The 27,738-nt window shown below is 40.3% G+C and overlaps 3 protein-coding genes across 5 annotated transcripts in view; 1 reads left to right on the top strand and 2 right to left on the bottom strand.

Moving 5' to 3' along the window:
• Positions 1-2,435: 2,435 nt before the first annotated feature.
• Positions 2,436-27,738, top strand: part of SAAL1 (serum amyloid A like 1) — a 33,160-nt gene continuing 7,857 nt past the window's right edge. Inside the window, exons 1-7 of one of the 3 annotated variants that reach the window (XM_075188393.1) lie at positions 2,436-2,518; positions 19,751-19,908; positions 20,619-20,726; positions 23,894-23,977; positions 24,412-24,491; positions 25,148-25,207; positions 26,036-26,151. In XM_075188393.1, the coding sequence (XP_075044494.1) occupies positions 2,515-2,518; positions 19,751-19,908; positions 20,619-20,726; positions 23,894-23,977; positions 24,412-24,491; positions 25,148-25,207; positions 26,036-26,151 (610 nt within the window). In that variant the 5' untranslated portion in view covers positions 2,436-2,514. The other 2 variants (XM_075188395.1, XM_075188394.1) reach the window with 2 other exon arrangements.
• Positions 6,183-9,970, bottom strand: LOC142103978 (serum amyloid A protein-like). The gene is made up of 4 exons (XM_075188396.1): positions 9,788-9,970; positions 8,016-8,145; positions 7,265-7,403; positions 6,183-6,449 (listed from the first exon to the last, which is right to left on the bottom strand). The coding sequence occupies exons 2-4, from the start codon at positions 8,116-8,118 to the stop codon at positions 6,305-6,307; spliced, it is 387 nt and encodes a 128-aa protein (XP_075044497.1). The 5' UTR covers positions 8,119-8,145; positions 9,788-9,970; the 3' UTR covers positions 6,183-6,304.
• LOC142103445 (uncharacterized) lies at positions 12,877-17,708 on the bottom strand. Its single transcript, XM_075187498.1, has 4 exons — positions 17,432-17,708; positions 16,555-16,674; positions 14,330-15,293; positions 12,877-13,698 (listed from the first exon to the last, which is right to left on the bottom strand). The coding sequence occupies exons 2-4, from the start codon at positions 16,649-16,651 to the stop codon at positions 13,659-13,661; spliced, it is 1,101 nt and encodes a 366-aa protein (XP_075043599.1). The 5' UTR covers positions 16,652-16,674; positions 17,432-17,708; the 3' UTR covers positions 12,877-13,658.

Genomic DNA, 27,738 nt, shown 5'->3' with positions numbered 1-27,738 from the left:
GCTTTGTATTCATCTTTTAAAACCAGACCTGCAAAGTGGAGGCAGCCATTGTTTTTTTTATCTTAAATCTAAACCCCAAAATGAAATGAAGTTGTACCCTTAAATCACACTGTCACTCTGTAAGTGAAATGTTACCTCCCTGCCCCCTTTTACGGACAACTGTAGCTCCTCCCACAGATTTTGGACAGTGTCCTGATGGAATCTGGTACAGGACAAAAAGGTCGTTTTGCAGACATTTCAGTTGCTACAGCAATACCCCCCTCCTCCGACCTGTATATAACTCGCACATATAATACACACAATAAATAACGCAATTAATAAGTGATTGTACAAAGTAGATTCTTTTTTCTTTCTTAATCAATGAGTCTAATTTATGGAGAAGCTCATTATGACGTTTATGTTCTGAGTCTAAGGAGGGAGCTGGTGTTACCTAAGGTTACCAGCCAAACACCGCAGGAGATATTCCTGTGTAATGGAGGACCATTGTGTAAACTCATCTCAGTGCTCCACCATATCCACATATAGCAGTTATTGGATAGACAAACCATTAATAAAACCCTTCCCTTTCCATGTCCTCTTGTCTCTTTTGTGTTTGGAGCTAAACCATGATACTTATTGTATACGATAACACTCTAATCCAGAGGTGCTCAAACTCCATCCTCAAGGGCAACAGGTCATGTTTTCAGGACTTCTTTCATCATGCACAGGTAAGTTCATCTGTTTTTCTGGGTCTGTAATTAACAAACCCGTTTCTATAGATAGAAATCTTGAAAACATGACCTGTTGGTAGCTCTTCAGGAGAGGGATGGAGGACACCTGGAGGTATATTTACTAAATTACAGGTTTGAAAAAGTGGAGATGTTGCTTATAGCAACCAATCAGATTCTAGCAGTCATTTTGTAGAGTACACTAAATAAATGACAGCTAGAACCTGATTGGTTGCTATAGGCAACATCTCCACTTTTTCAAACCCGCAGTTTAGTAAATCTAGCCCCTGGTCTAATCCATTGCCGGATTGTCCTCTGTTGAGCAGAACATCCGGTCTCAGCACCAGGCCCATTGATGACCCAGCAGACCTCATCCAAAGTGAGCGATCCGTTGGAAGCCAGCAAAGAAGGGATGCAGCAGCTGCACAAACCACCCAGAAGCAGCGGCTCCAGGTGATGGTAGCGATACCCCTCCACATAACTGGCAGCAGTACAATGGAGCGTAGTGGACCCCAGAGGCAGCGGCTGGTGGCCAAATGGCACCCGTGGAAGTTACCAGTGTCAACAAGTCATTGACAGGCAGCAAAACCCAATACATACTGGTAAAGTACTGGGTGACAAACATTTTCCCTCTGATGGAAGTGCCATTAGAAGAAAGAGAAACGCGTAAAAGGTTATTACAAACTAAGTGAAGGATCTTATTATGCTATCCTAGGACTGTTTGTTGGTAATAATGCTTTATAGCCATTCATGAGTATTCGGAACTTACTTTTCGATAAGGATCAAGCCCATAACAATGCTGTAATAACGCTGTACTTTTATGAACCGAACACCAGTGTGTCTACAGCTCTGATTGGATCCGCTACAGGTGGAAAACACACTGTTTGGGAATGTAAATCACAGTATGTCCATAGCCCTGTTCGGTTCCAATGCAGAGATGGAGAAAATCAACTGGGAAACATCAGAAGTTCCCTACCGTCTTTCGAATATTTACAAGTGCTTCTTTTTCTTGAAGGGAGCTTATTCGGTGTGTTCCGATTATATATTGAAACTAAGTAGCTATGGGAGCGTGTTCCCTGACCGTTCCCGTTTGAGGGAGATCACTAGACCGCAATATAATCTACGGTTTGCTGGCTATATCTCCATGCTAAAGACAGAGAATTAGCTGTTCGGAGGCCTGGTAAGATCAAACAATTTTCTCCGGATTCTATTTGTTGCCTAAATCAGATTGTGTTCATTTTATGAATGTATGAAGGCAATTGATTTAATATGTTTTGGATCTTAACAGACTGTACACAGAACATATCCGGCCCTGGCTCTAGCTCTCAAACTGATTATTGATGTAGATACATAATATACACTGACCAGTGTTGGCTAACCTGTGACACTCCAGGTGTTGTGAAACTACAAGTCCCAGCATGCTTTGCCAATATATATAACAGCTTATTGCTGGAAAGGAATGCTGGGACTTGTAGTTTCACAACACCTGGAGTGTCACAGGTTAGCCAACACTAAGTATATATGTATATATATATATATATATATATATATATATATGTACATATATATATGTACATATGTACATGTACATATATGTACAGCCCGACTATATGAGAGGCGCGGCTCCATCTCCTCACAGCGCACTCTATACACTGACACTGACACGTGTCTCCCTCACAAGCTTCCGTAGCGGCGGCTTCTCATAGGGCGTGGCTAACTGACGTCACATGACGGGTCCTTCCTCAAGCTGCCGCCGCTGGGTCACGTGGGAGGGAGGAGCCTGGCGTGACGTCAGAGGTGGAGAGTAATGGGTGAGTAGTGTCTGAGTACCCGGATCACAGTGACCCCGGGGGGAGGGAAATTCAAACCGTCCGCAGTCTGTGCCTGTTACCCCGGAGGGACGGTGTCCGTGTGCTGGTGACATCCATCTATGGACGTACGGGCCACACTCCTGTCACCTATAGATATGGCGTTGAATTATATATCCCATGTGTTTCCATACAGTTGTGTCGTGGGGGGGGGGTCTATTCTCTTCACAGTTAGTGTAATCCCATATATACAGGTGATCTCCTTCACCTATAGGATGATTCCTCATAATACTCTATTTCATGGTGATTATTATTATTGTGATTATACTCCTCTAATCTCCCTATAGATGTGGGGTGCACTGATTGTGTACTTAATATTAACCTGTAGATGTGGGGCTGTTATTCTCCAATACATCCATAGATGTGGATTATAGTCTTCCCACTGATATATAGATAACGATCTTTGTGGCTCTAGCTCTCAAACTGATTATTGATGTAGATACATAATATACACTGATCAGCCACAAACTTAAAACCAGTGAAGTGAATAACACTGATTATCTGGTTACAATGGCACCTGACACGGGGTGGGATATATTAGGCAGTAAGTGAACAGTCAGTTCTTGAAGTTGATGTTTTGGAAAAATGGTCAAGGCGTAAGGATCTGAGCGACTTTTGATAAGGGCCAAATTGTGATGGTTATATGACTGGGTCGGAGCAGCTCCAAAACGGCAGGTTGTGTGGGGTGTTCCCGGTATGCAGTGGTTTGTACCTACCAAATGTGGTCTAAGGAAGGACAACCGGCGACAGGGTCATGGACGCTCAATGCTCTTTAATGCGAGTGGGAAGTGAAGCTCGTCTGGTCCAATCCCACAGAAGAGCTACTGTAGCACCAATTGCTGAAAAAGTTAATGCTGTATATGATAGAAAGGTGTCAGAACACAGAGAGCATCACAGCTTGCTGCGTATGGGGCTGTGTAGCTGCAGACCGGTCAGAGTGCCCATGCTGACCTCTGTCCACCTACAAAAGCACCTACAATGGGCACATGAGCGCCAAAACTGCACCATGGAGCAATGGAAGAAGGTGGTCTGGTCTGATGAATCACATATTCTTTTACATCATGCAGACAGCTGGGTGCATGTGCGTCATTGATCTGGGGAAGAGATGGCACCAGGATGCACTGTGGGAAGACAAGCCGACGGAGGTAGTGTCATCCTTTGGACAATGTTCTGCTGGGATATTTTGGGCCCTGACATTCATGTGGATGTTACTTTGACACGTACCACCTACCTAAACATTATTGTACACCCCTTCATGGCAGCGGTATTCCCTGATGGCAGTGGCCTCTTTCAGCAGGATAATGCTCCCTGCCACACTGCAAATATTATTCAGGAATGGTTTGAGGAACATGACAGAGAGTTCAAGGTGTTGACTTGGCCTCCAAATTCCCCAGATCTCAATCTGATCGAGCATCTGTAGGATGTGCTGGAAAAAACAAGTCTGAGCCCTGGATCCATCTGCTGGTATCATCTTGGTGCCAGATACCACAGGACACCTTCAGAGCTGGTTTGGCTACACAATATTAGGCAGGTTTTTTTTAATGTTGTGGCTGATCAGTGTTTGTGTCACAGGTGTGGTAAATGGTGAGTAGTCTGTGACATTGCCAAAGAGGCTGCTTATAGAAGTCGTTGTACGTGCTTTACTAAACAGCTCTTTTCTTGATCCATATATCTTTAAATTGGGTTTTAAATATGATTCTTGCATTGGGGATATAAATGGCGTGTTCCAAGTTGCTGGTGAGTAATGTTTGAAAACAGTAGATATGTGGCAGTCCTCACATTTGGATAAAACACTATAGAAATGTCCTGAAAACAGAGCTGTGATGAGCTAACTGGGGCAGCTAGTTGAACGTTATCTGCGATTACCATTCTGCATATTTTCTCATAAGTGAAAAAAATCATATAATTTTGGTATTTGTCTTGTTTTTTTTTCCAACAAGCTAGAGGAGAAATAAAGGTGCCTGAAATGAGGGTCCCTGGGGACATGATCCCAGGGGAGAGGGTGCCAAGGAGTAAAATAAATACAGTACCAATGAATCTCTACCATTGTAATTGAATACAAGTTCCGTTTAAAATAATACAAACATATGCAACTATTTTGTATATCCGCTGGTATTCAGAGCAGAACGTATCTTATTCTGCTCTCTCCTCTGCATACAGGTGTAAATACTCCGTAGTTACGATCAGAGATGCACATACAGGTGGAAGTCTGAATTGAGAGCAATGCACCACTTTTATGTACTCGCTTAATGCACACAATCAAAATAAAACTGCTTACTATGGGACATTCCTCCATGCCTTTTGTAATTGTCCCGAACAAATGACCAGTTTTCTTATCGGTGAAAATGTTTGTTTTTTTAAAAAGGTGTGCAGAGTGTTAAAAAGAAAAAAAATATATAAAAGTCCCTGGCTACAGTGCAAGGGTGCAGACTGTGCTAAGTCTAGCTCTACATCGTTTCATTGTAATTGGCAAATAATAAACCATTGCGGACATTCACTTTGCTAGCGACCTACACGCACTGCGTACACAACATAAACCTTGCTGGGGTACTGCTGGCTTGGGACACCTTCTATAGTTACCCCCATAATTACATCCTTCAGTAGTCCTTCATATATCCTAGTTTCAGGGAAGAGGTGCCTTTTATTTGCACGGATGGGCTGTATGCTGCAATTACATACTGGGAGCTTGTTTATATACTGCTATCTATTGTACAGTAGTATGTGTAATATATATATTGTGTGTGACACTGCAGCTTGGACAGTGCGGCGTCACCAAATCTGGTGCTACTTATAGTTATCACATTCACCTATAGACGTGGAGCCTAGAGAGTCTAGTGGTTATTCACCTATAGATATAACACTGTGATCTGTATTCGTCACATTCACATGCTCTGGGTAATTTAGAGTTGAACATACAATGTGTTTGTCTGTGCACATCTTCTGATTTCTGCAATCTTATATATAACATGTAGATGTTTCCTGCACAAATATATAACAGTTACAATCCTCAGCCTGGAAACTGCACCTGTCTTGTGTAGGTGTGGAATTGACACTTGGTAAAGAAATTATTTAAAAAATATGTGAACCCCCAAATAAACTGAAAGGAGCGTGCTTAACTTGTGTCAGCCCTCTCTGTACGTCACTTATACGTGACTGCTTCTGATCCGCCTTTCTAAGGGGCCGCAAGGATCAGATACACGCAGATATGCGTTATATTTTTTTTAATTTTATTAAATTGTTATAATGTAATATACAGCTTTTCACACTATTTATTTTCTGTAGATAATTATAGAAGTGTCTCTGGTGTAAGAGTGCTGGAAATTAAATTTGCTATCTGGGCATTCTCAGCTGGTGGATGGAAAGCTCAGCTTTAATGCTAGAAAATATCAGTTTGTTTTTTGTTTATAGGTATATTTGTCTGAATGTTGTGCAGGAACTAGCATGTTATTGCGCTATTGATCACTTCTATATGATCTATAACTGCTGAGAGGCTTGGTTGGTAAGTGTTGACTTATTATTCTAACAAATGTAGTAAGCTTCCGTTAACTGTGTGCACTGGAGGACCATTCTCTGTGTTTAGATGTTATTTATAACAGTCTGTGCCACATTGTTATAATGATCAATTATTAACTTTATTTGTACATTGATGAGAGCATTTCATGTACGTTCAGTGATTGCTTTACTGTATGAGTAGGACTGCTCCTGTGCTGTGATTGGAGGATGCCGGGACTAGTATTTACTAGGCAAGCCGTTAGGTCTGAAGTGATTGGGGTCGTTTCCGCTTCGCCCCCACTCATTGGCTCTCTGATCGGCCAGACTGTCTTCTCTTCCTCTCCCGCTGCTTCCAGCCATCTGGCCAAATTCTCTTGTGTCACTGGGAAAGGATGAAAAAGCCAACACTGAGTACATGACAAGTGTGGGGCATTGTATGACCCAATCCTGGGTATATATTGTAGATATTAGCATGCAGACATATACTCTGTAAAGACGTGGTTTGTGTGGGAGTTACAAACTTATACTCTGAAAGGGTACCTCATCCCAGGGACGGGGGGCATGTACCCCCATCCCCGGTCGGGTCCCACAGAACTCTCCTTCTGCATCTTCTGGCATTCTCTCTGTGGCACCAATAGCAGTTTGAAGCCCGCTTTGGTACAACTGACTTTGAGATTTGGAAGGCGAATATGCAAATATTTTTGCATAGTAATAATGGCGCCTGTAAGCCAGACTCATCGCAGCGAAGAGGAGATGGGACGCACCAAGCTGAAATTTCACTCCGTTAAGCTGCTCTAACATAAAGGTCCCTGTGTATGAATCCATACAATGCATTTCTGCAGAGCAAGTCTGCAAGCCTGTCACTCATACTCTGCTCAGAGAAGTACCTTTCTCTTAACAGGTGAAAGAGAACATACTGGACATATTTAGTTAAGTATAGACCATTCAGTTATTTCATGTACATCATTCTGCTCAGTAATATGCCTTTGCTATACAATACGTTGGCAGATAATTAAGGTCAATGCCAGGTTTCAGACTTGTTTAATGTTAAAGAAAATGGTTTTTATTAAGAACAAAATGTAAATACTGTTACTTGCACAACACACATCACTGTTGAGTGATTTTCTAGTTTATCAGAGGCCTTATATACGTGGTATACACTGCCTCCTGGGATATTTCCATGGCGGGTCTACATACCTTATAACCTTGGCTGCCCACTCGCCACCTCTTCCTCTCTGGGCGGCATCATAGTTCCCGCGGGCGTGAAAATACTTGTCGGCTCCTATGTAGTTTGCATCTTTCATGTCGTTATATGCCCTGGCCATGTCCCACGATCCTGAAATACACCAGGAGATAAATTATGAGATGATGCCCACCCTGTACCCCTTTAAGTCCCTGTAATAGTACACATCGAGTTTAACCAAATCCCACAACTAAGGGCACATTACCAGGTGGGGAGACTTCTGAACAGGTGGTGTTGTCCATAGCAGCCAATCAGATGTTTGCTTTCATTTTGTAAACACTAGACAAATGACAGAATCTAATTGGCTGATATGGGCAGGGATTTCCCTATTGTACCAGTTTTCATAAGTGTGTCTAAAAATGTATATAGGGAACCTATGAAGAGACAGATTTGGGGCATACTGGGAAAATATATGTAATTTATTGACAGGATTATTTGTTGAAGTATTAAAAATAATGCAGAATGTTTTGCTGAATTTGAATGGGTTGTACTATCCTATGTATTTGGTCAAGGTTTGATCCGAGCATCGGCCATTGAATCCAGCGTAACAGTGCCCCTAGTGGCCATGTTATTATATAACATTGTACATTAGTTACTTGGCTTGACTTTATTACCCTTTGTTATGGACAAAGGGTAATCATGCACCGTTAAAAAAAAAAAAAAAAAAAAAAAAAAAAGTTGATAGTCTCATCAATAACTACAAACCTTGAGCGGCTTCTTTAACAAATCTGCCACTCTCTGCTATCCATTGCAACTGTGCTGCAGCCGCAGCCAGAGATATCAACAACAGGAGGACGGGACCCTTCATTGGGAATCAGCTGAGTTCCTCTGCTCTGTGGAGATAGAAACAGATCTTTGTCTTTCAGTTGAAGAAATTATTACATTTCAAAACCTGTTTTTTTGTTTTGCACTGACTAGTGCACAATCTCTACCAGATCTGCCGTAGTTGCATCACATATTACCATATGTAATGTAAATATAGCAGACCATGTCATGGAACATAGCAGTTGCATAGTTTTGCTATATACTAACCTATATTGTATGTGTGTGAGCGGTAATGACTTATATACAATTTTGTCCCTCTTTGTTATCCTGCACTGTATTCATCATCATCATCATCACCAGTTATTTATATAGCGCTACTAATTCCGCAGCGCTGTACAGAGAACTAGCTCATATCAGTCCCTGCCCCATAGGAGCTTACAGTCTAAATTCCCTAACATACATACACACACACAGACCGAGAGAGACTAAGGTCAATTTGATAGCAGCCAATTAACCTACCAGTATGTTTTTGGAGTGTGGGAGGAAACCAGAGCACCCGGAGGAAACCCACGCAAACACAGGGAGAACATACAAACTCCTCACAGATAAGGCCATGGTCGGTAATCAAACTCATGACCCCAGTGCTGTGAGGCAGAAGTGCTAATCACTGAGCCACCGTGCTGCCCCTATTCAATGCACCACAACAGCCCTGAACAATTCTCTGGTTAGTTATGTGATTGCATTAAAGCTAATCTGATCCCTATCTACGGTAAGGATGAATATTACCTTCTCGTAAATGGTGAAAACACATTTTGGTGTCGGTCATTCTTTAGCTTTCCTGATAATCCCTATTCCCTGTCTATAATTGCGATCCCTACTTTTGTAAGTAGTATGCCATTTACAGAGAGAGAGGGGTGTAGATTTATCACATGTTCTAACAAGGAAATGTTCTGGAAATGACAGGTAGAATCTGATTGGTTGCCGTGAGCAACACACTTTTCCTTTTTAGAAGGTTAGATAAATGTACCCCAGAGTGTACAAGCCCTTTACTGTCAGTGGGAACTGGCCAGGTGACTGCTTTTGTTGAGGTAACAAGAAAACTTACTAAGATAGTTGGAATTTTAGCTTTCAGTACCAAGGAGTATAGGCTATTTTCTAATATAGCATCATGTAATAAAAACAAAAAGTAATAATCAATATTCGTAATCTGAAAACATACTGGTAGGTTAATTGCCTGGTATCAAATTGACCCTAGTGTGTGTGTGTGTTAGGGAATTTAGACTGTAAGCTCCTATGGGGCAGGGACTGATGTGAGTTCTCTGTACAGCGCTGCGGAATTAGTGGCGCTATATAAATAGATGATGATTATTTAGTTTGTTTATTTGTTTTGTTTTCTCTCCTTAACCTGTTTATATATTCTGCATTTTATACAGCACATTAAAATTCCATGTTCCAAAAATTATGCCCCCCCCTCAGACACAAAGCAGAATGTTCATATTTATACATCTGTAACTCTTACATGGAATTTGAAGGTCTTTATAGTTGTAATTTGCAGTTGACCAAAGGTGATGGTTTTTTTTTGTTTTTTTTTTGCAAGACTCTTTAAATAGTTCAAATTGACTATGAATAAACTGCAATACAATAATAATACATGTAACTCACTGAATAAACTGCAATACAATAATAATAATAATACTACATGTAACTCACAGAGTTTCTGGGCACTGTCGTCAGGTCTGCACCCTGTCCTTGTTCTGTGATTAATCCCTGTGCGCCCCGCTATCTATTTCTGGTGCAAGTTAATTATGCTGCCACCAGATACTCTGCAAAAAATATTTTGTTTTACCTCTGCTGGCTGATGTTTTATATCTTCCTGAAATGTCAATCTGCATTTACCAGTCACTTCTGGGAAGAACGGTCTTGGTAAAGACCAATTCCTGGAAATGCTTCTTTTAGGAATGTGACAAAGAAACATTTCTCAATAGAGAAAATTCCCCGTGGTTTGAGAAAGTAGTCAGATGAAACGGCATTGAAGTGCCGAGAAACGCTTCAGGCTGAGTGAGCTTGTTTCTACATTTTTTGAGAATCCAGTGACTACTTCCTCAAACCCCCGGGGTTGGATGGTTTGAACACTCGACACATTTTATTTATTATTTATTTATTAAATCACACTCTGCCGATTTTTAAGTTTTGCGCTATTTCTGATTTTTCTGTTTTTTATATACTCTTGTGTACAGCAGGTCCAGATCCTGCTCAGAGAGCTGCAACTTCATCGAGTGATTTAGGTTCACTAGCGCCCCAGTGCATTGTTTGTTTGTTTTTGTGTTCTTTCTATGGTGGCTAGTGTACAATGCAGAACCAGTTCTATGGTGTCTAGTGTTCAACCAAGTTCTCCTGAGCCTATGGTATCTAGTGTACAATACAGAGACCATTGTCTGGTGTCTTATACTATATCTAGTCCACAGGCTGGTAACTAGTATACAACATAGAAGTTATTGCCTTGTGGCTAGTTAACAATACTTAATACAGTTACCTGGTGACTGGAGTAGAATACAGAACCCATTCTCTGGGTCATTGATCTACCCTCAAAACTCAGTCATTGTTTTTTCTGTTTGCTGCGTGTGTGTGTGTGTGTAGATACGATCAGCCGCAACATTAAAACCACCTACTTAATATTGCGTCAATGAGCCTTGGACGCCCATGACTCTGTCACCATTTATCCTTCCATGGACCACTTTTGGTAGGTACTAAACATTGCATACCGGGAACACCCAACAAGACCTGTCGGTTTGGAGATGCTTTGACCCGGCCGTCTAGACATTACAATTTGACCTTCTACCAAAGGCTCTCAGATCCTTACACTGCCCATTTTTTTCTGCTTCCAACAGATCACCTTCAAGAACTGACTGTTCACTTGCTGCCTAATATATCCCACCCCTTGACATTGTAACCAGATAATCAATGTTGTTCACTTTACTTGTCAGTGATTTTAATGATGTGGCTGATTGTTGTATATCTGTCATGGATCACCTCACAGCACTGGGGTCATGGGTTCGATTCCGACCAGGGCCGTATCTGTGTGAAGTTTGTATGTTCTCCCCATGTTTGCGTGAGTTTCCTCCTATACTCCGAAGACCTACTGGTAGCTTAATTGGCTTCTGGCAAAATTAACCCTAGTGCGTCTGTGTGATGAGGAATATAGATTGTAAGCTCCACTGGAACAGGGTCTGGTGTGAATGATTATTCTCTGTACTGTGCTGCAGAATATGTAGGTGCCTTTATAAATAACTGATGATAAAATAACTATTGTGGCTAGTGATAATGATTATTGCAGAATTAATCCAAAAACGAAGTCTCTTCAGAATGCTCTTTTATTTATGTATGTGCAATACAGACCATTCAATTCAAATAGAATAATGGCGAATTCATAATAATGCAGTCTGTCACTTTGTGCTGTCATTAGGAAATAATGGTTTTTATCTACCCGTTTTATAACTATATATTCCATGTAATAATGTACGTGAATCAGTGTACGCTGGTCTGTGTTCCTGGTAGCTCAACAGCTTGTACCAAGACAGAAAGTCACTGAATACATGGACAGTATATAATACAGACTGCTGTGGTGTTAGTGTAGCTCTGCAGACAGTAGGAAGCTGTACTGAAATCACACTGGGGTGACCTATACATTCCAGATATGGTACCATTCACGCTGTGCTCCCATCCTATAGATCTCACAGATCAGACCTGCTGTTCAGTCCAGTAACACGTTGCATCATTACCAGAATTACTGCTGAATTTACTGTAATCTTGTAAAATAAATAAAAAGTTCATACACTGACTCTTTGCCCATGTTGATAAAGGTGCAGCTGTTTAGGGAAAGTGGTGTACAACACCCCTGCATGTATAAATAAAGGTGAACTTTTGTCTAGTTACTGATGACACAAGACCAGGCTACAGGAACTCAGGGAACACCCATAAGAGTTGGAGACCCTCTGATGTCATAGATTGTGTCTCGGGAGCACACTGAGCATGCTCTTTGCCAGTACATGGGCTGGTCACTCTCATTAATATTAATGAATATGTATATCTGCCCAGAAGATGACCAATGTCATGCAGACATGTAAATGTGAAACAATTTTTATAACGGAGTTTACAATTGGCTTTTTGTGTACTTTAGACTGGTGTCCTCAAACTGGTTGCTATGGGTATGGAGTAATGCATTTAATTAGCAATTTTTGGAAGTTCTTGAGACTTAGATGTTGAGCAAAACTACAGTTGGTAACGAAAATGTGAAAACATAGTCTTCTTGAAAATAAAATTTTACCATCCTAACCAAATGAGTGATCTTCAACATAAACTCCAGTATTAATCTTGTGAACGGCTGTTTCTGAATGTGCATTAAGCTTTTTAAATGGGCCGAACATCTCCATTTATAACTGCAAGACCCATCTTCAGGGTACGGATGGGCGTTCCCTTTTTTCACTTGAATGGAATTCTAAAAAAATCCCTAAAAACCCCCATATGGATTGTTCTATATGGGGCTTATTACAGTTTGTCTAGTGGAGGCAGCCATTTTGTGAGCTGAACCAGTATTCATGAGAGCACAACCTGTTAGTTTATTCAAAACTAGTGACATCACTGAGGCGTGAGACAAAATGTGTCCGTCATCAGGGATATTGTTGGGGTTCTTTACCTATGTTGACAGAATAACCACCTGTAATTGAATAAGTCAGTTAGAAGTTTGTCAAATATCTATAGTAACGATCGATCGGAGCACAGAATAAGAGCCCACACAAGTGTCTGGTTTCCAAACTGAGACTGCTTTATCCAGAATTAAATCATATAATTATACATAACAGTTTTTAGGGGTATAGAAGGGTAACAACCAATTAGAAAACAGTAAATTATGAATACAATAAGCTAATGATACATTATGCGTATTCTGCAATATGTAAGTTTTAAACAAATCTTTCTTATGTTTTTATCTTCTCAGGCATTTTCCCACCAGTCTTAATGTTACTTTTCATAAAACATTCGGCTGTGTGTCCTTGGCTTGTCCATATTCACTGAGAACATCTTTTGCAACATTTTTCAAAACTTCAATCTTTGTCTTTTCTCATTCTAAGTACAATATCTACTAATTTCTTTTAAAGCTATAACATAATGATTACTTATATGGATATATCATTTTTATTTTGCAAACTCTCACAAATTCATTGGTTCCCAGTGAATTAAATGGCTGCATTCCTTGAATATTGGTTTCGGGTCGCAAAATGGCTGCCTCCAAATTTCGTCATACCCAAGTCAGTCACTGAGCAGCACTGTGTCACAGATTAGAGCTCATCAGAGCAAACATTTTACCTCAGATTTTTCCAGTTGGAATAACTTTATTGAATCACTGTAAAGTTTTATCCGATCTGTATGTGTAAGAGTTATAGGTTTCATTGGTCTTGAAGTGATGTTTAGGTGTGTTTTGTAACAAATTGTTTAGTGATTTATTTATATTATCCACACATTTGAAGGGGATCCTTTTTGATTGGTTCCACTACTTCTCTTCGAGCAATGGCTTACTGGATGCTGACTCTAGCGTCTGTATGAATCGTCCTCATCATCTCGGCCTTGACTGGGATGATAAAAATACACATTTCTATGTTATTTTACTTGACCGGCAATTTTAATATTTAAAACTTCTTTTAAATTTTACAGATAGAAAATATTATTGTGCACCAGCCGCAAACATACAGTAGAGGCAGCTCAGTAGCACATCAGACGCTCTTAATTGAATCTACCCCTAAAGTCATTGTGTGTGGTAAGCATATTCAATAATTAATAATATCTCTCGCCTGCTCTTTGTGCAATAAAGACCTTTGATTGTACTTGGACATGACTGAATTTTTTGGGTTGAGAAAATTTCACTGGTTCCTCGTTTTTTCATCGTCCATGTATTAGATGTGTTTACATATTAATTTGGATATAATAAGGGATTGAAGAACTTTGACATTGTTGTTGACCTCCTTCGTCATGTACTTATTTAAGCGAAATATGTAATTTTAACTTTTTAACCACAAAACCTTCTTTTTCTTTCCATCTAAAAAAAATTATATTATTCCTGCATCTTCAGAGGGAAAATTCTGCATGGGAACGTAAATTGCAGTATTTTCCTCCTGTGGGCAAGTCTCATATATGAGAATGTGTATATCAGAAAACATTGATTATTGCTAAGCTGTTTTGCAGTCTTTTACAACAGTTTTTACCTCATAAATCCAGGGTTTCTGCTTTCCATGCCACCTTGAGAAGAGCCATATCTTCCAGTTCTGGCTGATCCTCCAGTCCTTAATCCTTGACCAAGAAAGCCAGAATTGCTGCCCGGTATAGGCTTCTTTTGTGGTCCTCCCGGCGATGAGCCAAACTTCTGGGCTCCTCCGGAGAACTTATCTTGCAGTCCTTGTAATAAAAGTTTCTTATTATTCTTAGACCCTAGTATGTTCAATTTCATGGGTTGTCCGGAGATCTGATCTTGTAGTCCTTCTTGTGAAAAGCCTTTCTTGCCATCCTTGGATCCTGATAGGCCAAACTTCTGTGTTATACCGGAGATCAGATCTTGTAGTCCTCCTTGTGAAAAGCCTTTCTTGCCATCCTTGGATCCTGATAGGCCAAACTTCTGTGTTATACCGGAGATCAGATCTTGTAGTCCTCCTTGTGAAAAGCCTTTCTTGCCATCCTTGGATCCTGATAAGCCAAACTTCCCTCCTAGTCCAGAGAGCAGATCTTGTAGCCCTCCTTGTGAAAAGCCTTTCTTACCATCCTCAGACCCTGATAAGCCAAACTTCTGTGCTAGCCCAGAGATCATATCTTGTAGCCCTTCTTGAGAAAAGCCTTTCTTACCATCCTCAGACCCTGATAAGCCAAACTTCTGTGCTAGTCCAGAGAGACAGTTGTGTTGTCCTCCCAACGATGAGCCAAGCGTCTGTGCTAGTCCGGAGATCTGATCTTGTAGTCTTCCTTGTGCAAAGCCTTTCTTGCCATTCCTAGATTCTGATGGTCTAAATTTCTGGGGTAGGTCAGACAGCTCATCTTGCTCTTCTCCTGATGATCCAGAGTTCTTGGTTAGGCCAGTTTGCTGATCAAATATTCCATATTTTCCATATTGCGAAGATCTCTGTCTTCCAAGGCCGTACCTTTGATCGGGCATCACACCACCGGAGTCCATCATTTGTCCTTTTTGAAAACCACATAAGTTGTAATGTGTTAGGAACCTTCAATCGACTATTCAGGGCTATCTATTGCCTGCTTACACATACATAATATTTATAATATTAAAACTCCTGGTGTGCTCCCATAATCAACAGCAAGGGACTATTAGTTGGTGAAATACCAGGAAAAAAAAAAGACATCACCTTTTTAGTGTGTTTATAGAAGAACTCCACTCTGCACTAAAATGATACTTTAACACCCCCTTCCTCAACTAGCAGAACCCTTGGGGTTCAGCGGGCATCCCCTCCACAATATTTGAGCCTTTCATCCAATGGTGATTCATCAACAGTCAGTTTTTCTGCCAGAAGAGGCAGGGGAATTTTAATGCTCTGACACCTCTTATGTAGAGCGCCCTGATTGGACAGCTCCTCATCCAATACGTGACACAAGAAAGCTATGAGGTGTCAGCAGGTCTTGAAATTCTGAATTCTCCCTCCCCTGGCACTATAAATGTCAGTTTGATGAGACACTGGTGGGGGTGAAATCACATCAGTGGCTGGGGTGCCGGATACCAGATTTCTGCAAATTGACGAGTGATAGGTGTTACACTATACATTTTGTCATTGGTGACCTTTTTAAGGTGGTCTAGTAGCATATGTAGGCTCATTCTACTACTCTTAGTCTACTCTGACTAAAGGTTTAAACTTTAAAAGAGCGTCCAATCTTACTGGTATGTGACCCTTTAACAAGATTACAAGTATTTCTGAATGCTAGAATGAAAATATCCTTTATTGCTGAAAGGTCTCCCTTGAGGATGCTATTTCTGAGCACTAGCGACCAATGACGACCTAATCCGAAACAAGTAGTTCTGAAAAATATATTATCATTTTATAATGATTTTGCTAAACAAATACTCTTTAATCTTATCTGAAGATGGTCCATCACCATCCTACTGGTATCCTTATACCGATAAACGTTTGCAGTTGTTGGGTTAGTTGGACAATAGATTAAACCCATGACCAAAGGAAGGATGAGTTTCTGTATTTTGGTCTGAAGATTTCACAAGTATATATATATAAACTGCATAAGCATGTAAAAGTGTACACGTTATCCATGGTAAGTATAAAGGGTGTACGGAAGTTGTGATGCCCGGTAACACAGCTTTTCAACTTGTACTATACATTGACATGGATGACGGTTAAGACTAGCATGCTCCATAATCTATTTGTATTTACCTACTAATTTAAATTCCCTATTTTCTTGTATTTCACTGTCTTTGGCTTACCTTCATCTCTTTGCTGCATACTGTCTTGGCCAAAATACCTATTTTCGGCAGGATATAGAACCATGGAGAGCAGCACTGTGTAGAATACAGTCTTCATCCTAAACCGGCCTTGGGAGCTGTCTGAAAGGACACAAGGGTTTGCTTCTCACATATTAATGGTTATCAGTAAGTTGCTATAAATCATCCCTACAGGAAATGATTGCAGCACCGAGCCCAATGGGATGAGTATGGGATACCCATCTGACCTATAAGTATATATAGTAGAAGTACCTGTCATATCAGTATATACATTAGGGGAAATTCTATAAAAGTAGGAATCTAAAAAGTTCTTAAAATATCTATGAAACTATATTTTTATACCATACCCTGATTAACAGTTGTTAGGATGTTAATATGTCCATCTTCTGATCTCTGCCTTACAGTAGTTTTTTTTTTTTTTGGGTGATTTCTATACAAAATACAATTTTTATGATCTGTTCACTTCAGTGTGTGTATACATTGATTCCTGTCTTGTGCTTGATGATGATCCCAAAATTTGCATTTTTTTATTTTTTTGCCGACCTTATCCCTCTCATCTGCTTGAGTCCCCCCACTTCCCTTCTGCGTAAGTGTCATTAATATATAACGAGAAATCAGGAGGAGAGAGATTGAAAAGCGTTCTAGTAGTTTGAAAATAATATTGGTCCCTGGATCTATTGTCTTTGGTAAAGGATAGAGCACTATATTAGAAAAGTGTGTTGCTTTCCTTTTTAATTTTTAAATTACTCTTTATTTTAACATCTGTTATAATATTTAAACAGTTTCAATTATTGTACATTACTGCAGAATGTACCAGTATTGTGTATATAAAAATAGTTTTGTGCATTAAATAACTTACCAGGTTGTAAGGTTGGTGGTCAGACTACAGCAGTTGTTGATCAGCTTTTTTCCAATGCATTTATGACACTTCTGTCCAACGCAAATCCCCTTTTATATATCGCAGCAGGGTAGGTCTAGTGGACACTGGATTTTCTTGTAATTATCTTTTTAAAAAACCCATATTTCTCAGCCAAATTGAAATGTCAGGCGATTAGCACAAGGTATTGGGTTTCATTTTAGCTGATGCAGTAATTATTATATTAAGTGTTTGACAGTTGAATGACTACTTCTCAGTGTATCGGTTGTTCTGTTTGCCTCTCTCAATTGTAGCAACAATCTTAAATAACATACATTCGTTATAAGAAAGACCTTATAAATGTCCTTGCAAGGAATTATTTACAGGAGCAGAGTTCTCTTAAGATCTTTACGAAATAAAGTGTTTCGAAGAATATTGGGAATGTCTGCCAAATATTACATTTTTATTTATTTTACCAAGTAATAGTATTTATAATGTTTAAAACCATTGTTTAAAGTGTAATCAGCAAATCATTAGAGCCAAAGAAAAATTGAAGAATGATGTAAGAACTTTTGTAATATGGAGGTGTTTGCCCCACCTCGGTATGGCAGGGATGCCGTATTTTAGAGACCTTGGGCTAGATTTGCTAAGCTGCGGGTTTGAAAAAGTGGGTATGTTGCCTATAGCAACCAATCAGATTCTAGCTATCATTTTGTAGAAGGTAATAAATGAAAGCTAGAATCTGATTGGTTGCTATAGGCAACATCCCCACTTTTTCAAACCCGCAGCTTAGTAAATCTAGCCCCTTATCTTGGTAACGTTTTATGGATACTAATTATCGTCTCGAGGCATTTGTCATGTGTCGGAGAGAGGAGATGATTGGCCGAGCGCAGGGAATGGGCAGGAGTGCGACTGCAGAGGAGGTTAGAGATGGGTGGGTCAGGGCCTTGTAGGCGAGAGCGAGGACTTTGAAAAGGATTCTGTAGGCAATGGGGAGCCAGTGTAAAACAGGGCAGAGAGGGGAGGAAGAGCGGTGTGAAAGGAAGATAAGTTTTGCAGCTACCTTAAGTATAGAACGAAAGGGGGCGAGGTGGAGGCAGGTGAGGAGAAGGTTACAGTAATCCAGATGGGCAATAAGTATATGGGTAATGGTTTTAGTAGCATCCTGGGATAGGAAGGGCCAGATGCCGGCGATGTTGGATACATCCTATCCCAAACTCAACTGCTGAGAGGATTGTATTCTTGGATGGCCAGATGTTCAAGCCAATCATAAACTAAATTGTGAGAAGTTGGTGACCAAAGTTCACATCTGAAATCACAAACCCAGTTTTCTGAGCTGGGGGGCAGATTTGTATTTCTGGAAGTGGAATGGATGGAAACCGCTATTGACAATCTACAAAGGGAATATGTCCCTACAGTATATTAAAACGAGTTACTAAACCACCTTTGATAGAGAGAACTTGGAGATTGTAACACTTCACATAATAATAATTTGTTGGAGACCTTTTGATCCGTAACCCTCCCCATGACCGAGATGGGGGAAGGATCGGTGTACAGTTTATTGAGATTCGGGTGAATTAGAGGCTCAACATTTTCAATGATCTATTCCTTAGGGTTACACATAATATTAGTGCTGAGGTAAATGTATACACCTGCGTTACCCTTTCCTGTAAACTAGGTCCACCCGTTATAAAGATAAATGAGAAGTGGTACTGGACGGATGCCCACATCAACAAGGAGTACTGTACTAACTTATCCATAAGCCGGACCAGTGGCCTGTCTCATACTACTGTAAGCGCCATCTTCAGGGTCTTCCAGGATCATATTGTCCGCGTATAAGTCTCCTCCTTCATAGTGTCCATATCTCTGGGTCTGATGTGTACCCCTAGCCAGAGGTATCTGAGTCAGCCTCAGCCATTTGTGCAGTCTAGAGTTTTTAGGGTGTGTATTTATATAATTAACCTTAGTAAGCAAGTTTCAGGACATTGACGGGCAGGAAAGGTGTCCATGGTGGCTTACGGGATTATTTAGAATACTGTCTGACATTTTCACAGCAATTTGAGTCCTTCAGTAAGTATTTCTCAGTCCCGTTCCAAAGTCAATAATGGCGGGAGTGCCTAATAATGTGGATTACTACATACTGGAAACAAACGGTTTCTCTATCCCTCCTGGAAAATCAGTGTCACAAAGTTCTAGCACCATTTTATTGATGCAGTGTGTATAACGTAATAACACTAATAACACGAGGCTGTTTATGAAATGCTGATTATTCTTCAAAGTACTAATGTGAAATGTGTCTTTTTTTTTTTTTTTTTTTGTTAGAGAAGGACGACATAGACTCGAGTCCGAAACACCCGGACATGGACCGAAATCCATCTCCTCCCTCCAGTGATGATGAAGAGGAGCCATCGGTAGATTCTATCCAAAATACTGTGTATAGCAAACACTGGTTTTTCAGCACCCTTACAAAGCTGATTGAGGTACAGAAATAACGATATTCCAGCGGCCTATTTCGTGCATTGATATTGTTATTAGTAATTTAATGTTTAAGGTTTGAGAGAATTAAAGTATAGTAGTATTTTGACACAGGTTGGTCCTTTTTGAGTAAAGCAGCAATCCACAGAAGATTTTCTTTTCTTAAATAGCAAGTTAAATACATTTTATGCTCACATTGGATACAGACACAGTCAGTCTGCTACAGGCTGACACAGGCTCTCAGCATGTCATGTGATGGCAGAGGGGGGGGGGGATATCACAGTGCAGACAGAGCTCAGAGAGTGGTTTCGAAGTCTCTCTGCACACGACTTCATGTGCTATGTTACTGTAGTCCAGAATCATAAATCATTAATAGCAGCATGAAGATAAATTCAAAGGAAAATGGCACCGGATTTTGGAATTGCAGCTTTAAGTTGTACCATAGGTATTTTTTTTTTTTTATAGATTAATGTCCTACAGGAGGATTCATTTCCATGCCTGTCTTACAAAATCATGCTCCATTTATTAAGTAAGTTGTGTTCCCACTTCTGTGTTGACAATACCTCCTCCACTATCCATTGTCGGGCTACTGTGAGTGGACAGGTGCCATAATTTGGGTGATGAACTCCTGAGTTTAGTAGCTTAAAAAAATGAAACATTTAAGTTAAGCGATTTATTATCTTTCCGTTTTATCTTTCCCGTAATTTGAACGTAGATGATCACAGAGAATGACAAGTCTGAGGCGGGAGATGACTCCTCTGTTGAACTGGATGAAGACATGGAAAATAATATTTGTAAAGTTTGGGACATGTCTATGAATGAGGTAATGTGGAACAGGTCAATTTACAAATGTGGCTAAAACCGTTAGACTAGGATTAAATAAGATTTACATGTAATATTAGTATAGTCTTTAAGTGACGTGAACACCAGTGCACTATGTATTCTATACACGGAGTAATGGGCTTAGATAAAATGTATTTACAAGTACAAATTTCCTTTTACAGTTAGGAGCAATCCATGTAACGGGTGCAAATATTACAGCGTATTACGTTTGCCCCCTCTGAAGTCCAATGTGGATTTGCCCTGGTGAAGAATTACACGTTTTCCCTGGATTTCCTCCTAACTGTAAATGAGGCTCAGTATGAAGTATAAGTTGTTGGGTGAATGCTTCCTTGTATATGTGTTCTTGCTACCATATATGTTGACATTGTGGACCCTCCTCCTCTGTGAGTTCACTGAGGGTTCAAGTGGTAACGCGATTCACAGCCAATTGTCTCTTCAGGGTTGTCTTCCACTGCACTAGGGAAGTGGGTGGAATGCAGATGGGAGCTTATAATTCCGGGAGGGCTCCCCGAAATTCGGGAGTCTCCCAGACATTACAGGAGAGTGGGCATCTTCTTGTCCTATAAAATGACATTTTTATGGTTCATTATGCCTGTTTTGCAGCAGTTGTGGAACACCCCTCCACGCAACATCGCTCTGCTCCTAAATGATCCCTATTGTCTTTTATGTTCTGTTACAAGTATCAGAATGGATGAAGCTATTATAAGCTTAGACTTCACCTAACATAACTCTACACAGTATAACGGACGCGCTGGTTCTAAAAATATTAATGTACATTATTGTCATTAATTTCATCTGGCCCCTCCCATAATGAGGAGCTACGGGGCGCCACCTAATTTTATGACTGGTTAGCAGAGGTTGGTTGTGAGAGTTCTGTCATTATGAAACATGCAATGTTTCCGTGTGTTTGACTAGGATGTAACCATCTTATTGGATTCATTATTTTTATTCTGCTTGTCTGGAATGTCTTTTGGTTTTGAAGTGGGAATACAGCAACCTGTACCCAATCAGATGTCTGTCCACAGCAGCACTGATTATTTAATGAGATACTGCATGTGACATGATGTGAGGAGGGGAATGGAGGCAGCAGGAAGCCACAGACTGAGAGTTATATAGCGGAAGGAGCAGGGTCCCCCAGCAGCACAGAGTATATCAGGGGATGAGTGATGTGTTAGTGAGGACAGGGCTGCATGTGACAGGGACAGTGATATGATGTTAGGAGGGGAATGGGGGCAGCAGGAAGCCACAGACTGAGAGTTATATAGTGGAAGGAGCAGGGTCCCCCAGCAGCACAGACTTTTCTTAATAAACAGTGTCTTCTAAAAAAAACAAACATTGTTTATCCATCAAACTTATTTTGCAGACAAAATGTTGACTTTTCATTTGAGAACATGCAGAAAATGTGCAAGTACTCCCATCATATTTGTTTCATAAACGTCATCTTGTTTTGTTTTTTTAAGTTTTCATTGGCTGATAAATAGTACACCGAGATTATAGTCACGTGTGAGATAATTTATTGTATAATTTACTTTAGTTCGTCAATTTTTTTTTTCCATTGCATTATAAAGGTCATTTAATGTTCTGCTGTGTTTGTTGGGAGGGACACAGTGGGGCACGCTGATAAATATATATTCACAAATGTCAGATTGGGATTAACCTTTCAGAGAAGGTGTTTGGTTATGTTGTCTTTGTGATAAGAGGAATTGCATACAAATGTATTTAGGTTTCTTATAAGCGTGTCAAACGTCTGCCTCCAAGTCCAGTATTGCACAAGAGTTGTAATGTTATCTGTTTGTATATATCTATGTCTATGGGGGGGATATTATATAACCGAGGAGGGTGGGACTGTTGCCTTTACTTATAGGATTCTCATATGAAAGTGCTAATATTGTATAATCCTTTGTCCGAAAATCCTCTAGTCCCTGACTGTGACAGACTGTGGGGTCTTTGCTGACTTGGGAATGTTAGTAATGATTCTACAATATTAGCACTTTAATTTGAGTCTGAGTTGATCAGGAATTGACATATATTACTGTGTACAGCTAGTTTAGGCTTTTACCCAGTGGATGCAGTCTACAAGCAATCCCAATACTTTCCATCGTTGTATAGGAAGCATTACGGTGGCTTAATGGCTGGCACATTTGCCTCACAGCACTGGGGTTATGAGTTCGATTCCCGACCTGTCTGTCTGTCTGTCTGTGTTAGGGAATTTAGACTGTAAGCTCCAATGGGGCAGGGACTGATTTGAGTTCTCTGTACAATGCTGCGGAATTGGTGGCGCTATATAAATGGTGGTAATAATAATAATTAATATTACCATTTTATGTTGTTTGCTTATACTCCTTGTGACTATAAAGCAACTGTATTGTCCTAACAATTTACGTTTACACTAAATAGTTTATTAAAAGGTATATTTCTTTTATATTGCTTCAATAAAGAATTACTGAATTACAAAAATGTGACACTCTTCTTGCTGATACTTGGCAGCCATAATGGATTTTACAACATTGGCTGGAACGGGGAAAACACCAGATTTCTCTTCCAATTTTTATTACCATTATGTGACTCTACAGTTTTTTAGCACTTTAATTTACAGTGCTCCCTGAGATTTATTCCTTTATTTTGACTATTAGATGATCCCCCTTATGTATTATCCCCCACTGATAATACATAAATAGTAATACAGTGCTGCCATCTAGTGTCCATATGATCAATTACAGCGGTAGAATAATAGACATTACCAACCAAATAGTTTATCAATGCAATATCGACAAACAATTGGGATATATTGTTTTGCTAGTTGTTCCAATATTTGTTTTGATATATTGGATCATGCACAGATCTTAAGTTACCATTATCCATATATATTGTGTCCAATCGCACATGATCGCGGAGCACTACTTCCTATAGTTACTGTGAGGAGCTCAGCTAGACAATTTAAGGAGGTGGAGAATGTCCGGATCAATGTGGGGAAAGACTGTGGAGTAAATGTGTTTTTAGTAAATTTTAGGCATGACCGGATAATGCCAAATATTCAGGATAATAGATCCCATTCCATAAAGTTACCATTCATTTAATCTCTTTGTAATTCCTCGATTAGACATGAGAACTATTTTCCTGTCGGACCAATGTTTTCTGTTGTTCCAGGAGGTGACGCTCTTCCTGAAGGAGTTTAATGCTCCTGATATTTTATTTGGAGCCATCACAAAATCCAAATGCAATCGTCTGACGGTAAGTAACGATCTGAAGTACGTCCTTATATTCTCTGCAGTTTCTGTTTAATGTAAATGATCTATTCATTACTGTCCCTGTTGAGTGCACGAAGTGGGGCAGTTGTGTGGGCTGAACGAACCTTCATGAGAGTGCAGCCTGCTGATTCGCTAGTAACTAGTGACATCAGCGAAGTGTAAGACACGAGGGATGTTATTGGTTCCTAGTGAGTAATAGTTCAAATTTCAGAATGGCTGCCTCCACTGTGTGCTGGTGGTTTCATTCTCCCTCTTCCTTGTCCTTCGTTATTAATGGTTGTTGGGTCTGAGGTGCTCGTATGGTAGAAACTGGACCCCGTTAATACTTCATGTCAGTGACTAGGATTGTTCCAGGGACCCCTGTATTCCGCTGAAGATCCTGCAGATCATTCCCTATAACACTTCTCTTCTCCTCAGGAAATCTGCGTGGGAATTCTGGGGAACATGGCCTGTTTCCAGGAGACCTGTCTGGTCATCAGTAACAATGAGAACTTGGGGTACGTTCTGTGTTCTACCGTACAATGTTCTCCATCAGTATTATGACACTTCTTTTCTTTCTATTTGTTAAAGCCAATAATGTGTGTGTGTATGTGTATATATATATATATATATATATATATATATATATATATATATATATATATATATATATATATATATTTATTATCATTTATTTTATTTAAATAGTTGTATGTTTATCATTGAATTATATAAAACTGGAGAAATCGGGACGGGGTTGTAAACTGCCTATAATAGAGGTAAATCAACTCCACGTTCTAATAAAAATAAATCTCAACCTTTTTGGTTAAAAAATTGGAGGTAGAGGTGATGGTATTTTATAGAATAGTTCATTTACCCCCATTCAAGGACTGTTGTACCTCCACTTCTTGCCTCCTGTACCTTTTTATAGAGCTTCTCTTTCTATAAAATATTATAGGGGGTGCGCAGGCTTTATACCCCAGTCGTCCGATGCTGGGACATCTGGATTTGGTATGTTGTTCTGCACCTATGTGAATAAGCCAAAACAAGAGACGGACTGTAAAATGAGACGAAAAACATCCATATATTGTGCAAAAATGTCCATTTATTTATTTTAAACTTTCCCAGTCTGTACACTTCAGGCATGAGACTGACTAACCTGTTTATACTGCAGGGAAGTCCTACTCTTACTGCTGTGCAGCACAGACCCTCCGACACTGCTGGAGACCACCAGGTAGGTGGTTATGAAAGAATATTAATGCATCAAAAAGCCATTTATAATGGGGTGGATTGGGGGTGGGGTGCATCTCTAACCACTTCTTGGTGAATTATGAATATTACAAGGTCTCCCAGATCTGCTGGACCCAGAGAGTTCATTGCTGCTGCCATCTCTGATCCTTTTTTGGTGATCTCCGCGGCCTCCTGGATGGTAACAGCTGCCGCCACAGCTTCTGTGGACTCGGGGAATGTGTCCTGGCTCTGAGTCCAGCAGGGAGCACAAAGCGAAATCCTTTTATAGAACCAAAAGAGGACAGTGGTTCAGTGATGGACAGTCTTGGTTGCCAGCATCTGGCTGTCTTCAGATTTCTGCAATGACCAGTTTATCATCATTTTTGCTGCCTTGAACTTTTAGGAGCAGATTACCTAAAACTTCAAAAAAGGTAAAGTGGAGGTGTTGCCAATAGCAACCAATCACTTTGTCGCTATCCTTTATCTAGTACTGCATAGAAAATGAGCTTGGTTCGGATTGGTTGCTATGGGCAACACCTCCGCTTTTCCATTGCAGAAGTTTTGTTTTTTTTGTTTTTATTTGTTTTTTTTTTAGTTCATAAAAGTCTGGACGTGGATCCCAAGAGCATGGACTGACTTATCAGACTGTTCAGAAAAGGTGCTGCCTCTGGTGTTTTGTACAGAGAACTAGACCTGTTTACATTAGTCCCCAAATATTCTACAGTCAAAATTAATATTTGTAACAATACTTACGACAACTTTGAAACCTGGTTTTGGTTTCCCTTTAAGTTTTGCGGATGATGACCATGGAACGTACCATTCTCTCTTCCAGGTTGCTGTTGACGTGTGTGTCCCAGGTTGATGTGGTGAGCACGTGGCTGGAAAGGATCAGGAAACGGCCGACCGTCCGAGACAACCTCTGTTTCATCATGAGTAGCTCCACCAATGGTAACTAGTCCTTTCTGTCACATGATCCATTTATAGGTTATTATGTAACGGCAGTCCTCTTGGCTTGTATAAGTGACCTTTTATATATATCAAAGCTTTATTGGGGTTGAAGGTTTGGAAACTTTGTTTGGGTTTTGTCAGACAAAAGTAATTGTATTCCCTTTGGGCGATATGCCAAGAGGCCAGATCACGGTCCATAGGATCAGCCACATAATCCCGCTCAGCTCTAGGTAGGATTAGTGGAAGCATAACCGCCATTGTCTCTAGTCTGACTGTTCATAAAGGAGGAAGATTTACACTTTGAAAGCAGGGCGAGCCCAGAGTTTGTATCAGTCTAACTGGTCCCCTCTGTGCTGAGGACACCTGGAGGAGTCATGTCTAACCTGTATGACTTGGAGATGTTCAGAGATATGGAGTTGCCACCTGTATAACTGGATTTGATATTAAGCAGAAGCGTCCCACAAGGTTGTTAGTAAAGGGTCCTCTGCAGTGTAGCAGGAGCCCCTTGCCTGTGGATGGTGAAACGCGTAAACTAATCCAGACTTGTTCCTCTTCCAAACCAATCGCTTCATCATAACAGGGGAGTATAAATGATATGTGAATATAGCAGCTCCTGAATGGAATAACCTATAAACAGATGAAACCATTCCCAATGTCAGTGCGACATGTAACGCTTAGCGGATTCGAGTAGTAGCAATCACCGAGTGATCGATGTTCACCAGGCAAAATGAAGAACACTCGGCCCCCTTCCTCCTCCATGAGTCGAGCTGTGTAGGACGTAGATTAACGCAAGCTGCTTTCTTTCAAGCACTGTTTGACCTCTGTGAAGGCAGCTCTTTGCTTTGTTTTTTTGTTTTCTTTTTCTTTTTTATAAGTTGTAAGTAAAAGTCTGGATAGAGGAAGACTTTAATCATGTCACGGAATTTGCTGGCGCTATATAAATAAATGATGATGATCATGTCCTTCAAACAAGCCAAACACAAGAGGTTTTGTTTTCACAGCTGAACGACAGGTCGGGGCCCCGGCAGGTAGGTGCAGTCATGAGGGGACATAATGAGCTGATAACACCAGTTTGGTGTCTGATCGGCTGAGATATTACACAGGTCTGTGCAGTGTTTCTGAGCCGTCAGCAGTAGACTAGGGGCTTACAGATAACACTGAACACCCTCTGAGCAGGATAATCACCTCGGATTAGTATGGCGCTACTTCAGCCTCTATCCGCTCCTCTTTATCTTATTTTCACTATATAGAGAAAAATATTGTTTATTACAAGTGCAGTAATTTAAGTTTACATGTCAGCGACTTAGAAACAAATGCTGGAAGTTTATATGTCCTCTACTGTAACACTAGAGGGCGCTGTGCCAGAGCTTATAAGACAATATCGGTCTAGTGATGAAGTCACAGGTCTATCACCTGGAAGCTGCTGCAGCATTGCATACACAGATCTCTCCCCTGTTTCTGACCCCAATATTGTGTCCGAGTAATACACAGCTATTTGGTGTCCCCATATTCGGGAAAATAAGTGAATTAAACATGACAATATTTTGTCCCTTGATAAGATCAATTTTCTCAATGTAGTTATTGTTC

This window comes from Mixophyes fleayi, chromosome 10, assembly GCF_038048845.1.
Source record: "Mixophyes fleayi isolate aMixFle1 chromosome 10, aMixFle1.hap1, whole genome shotgun sequence".
NCBI lineage: Eukaryota > Metazoa > Chordata > Amphibia > Anura > Limnodynastidae > Mixophyes > Mixophyes fleayi.
This window is presented reverse-complemented; position numbering and strand designations above follow the sequence as displayed.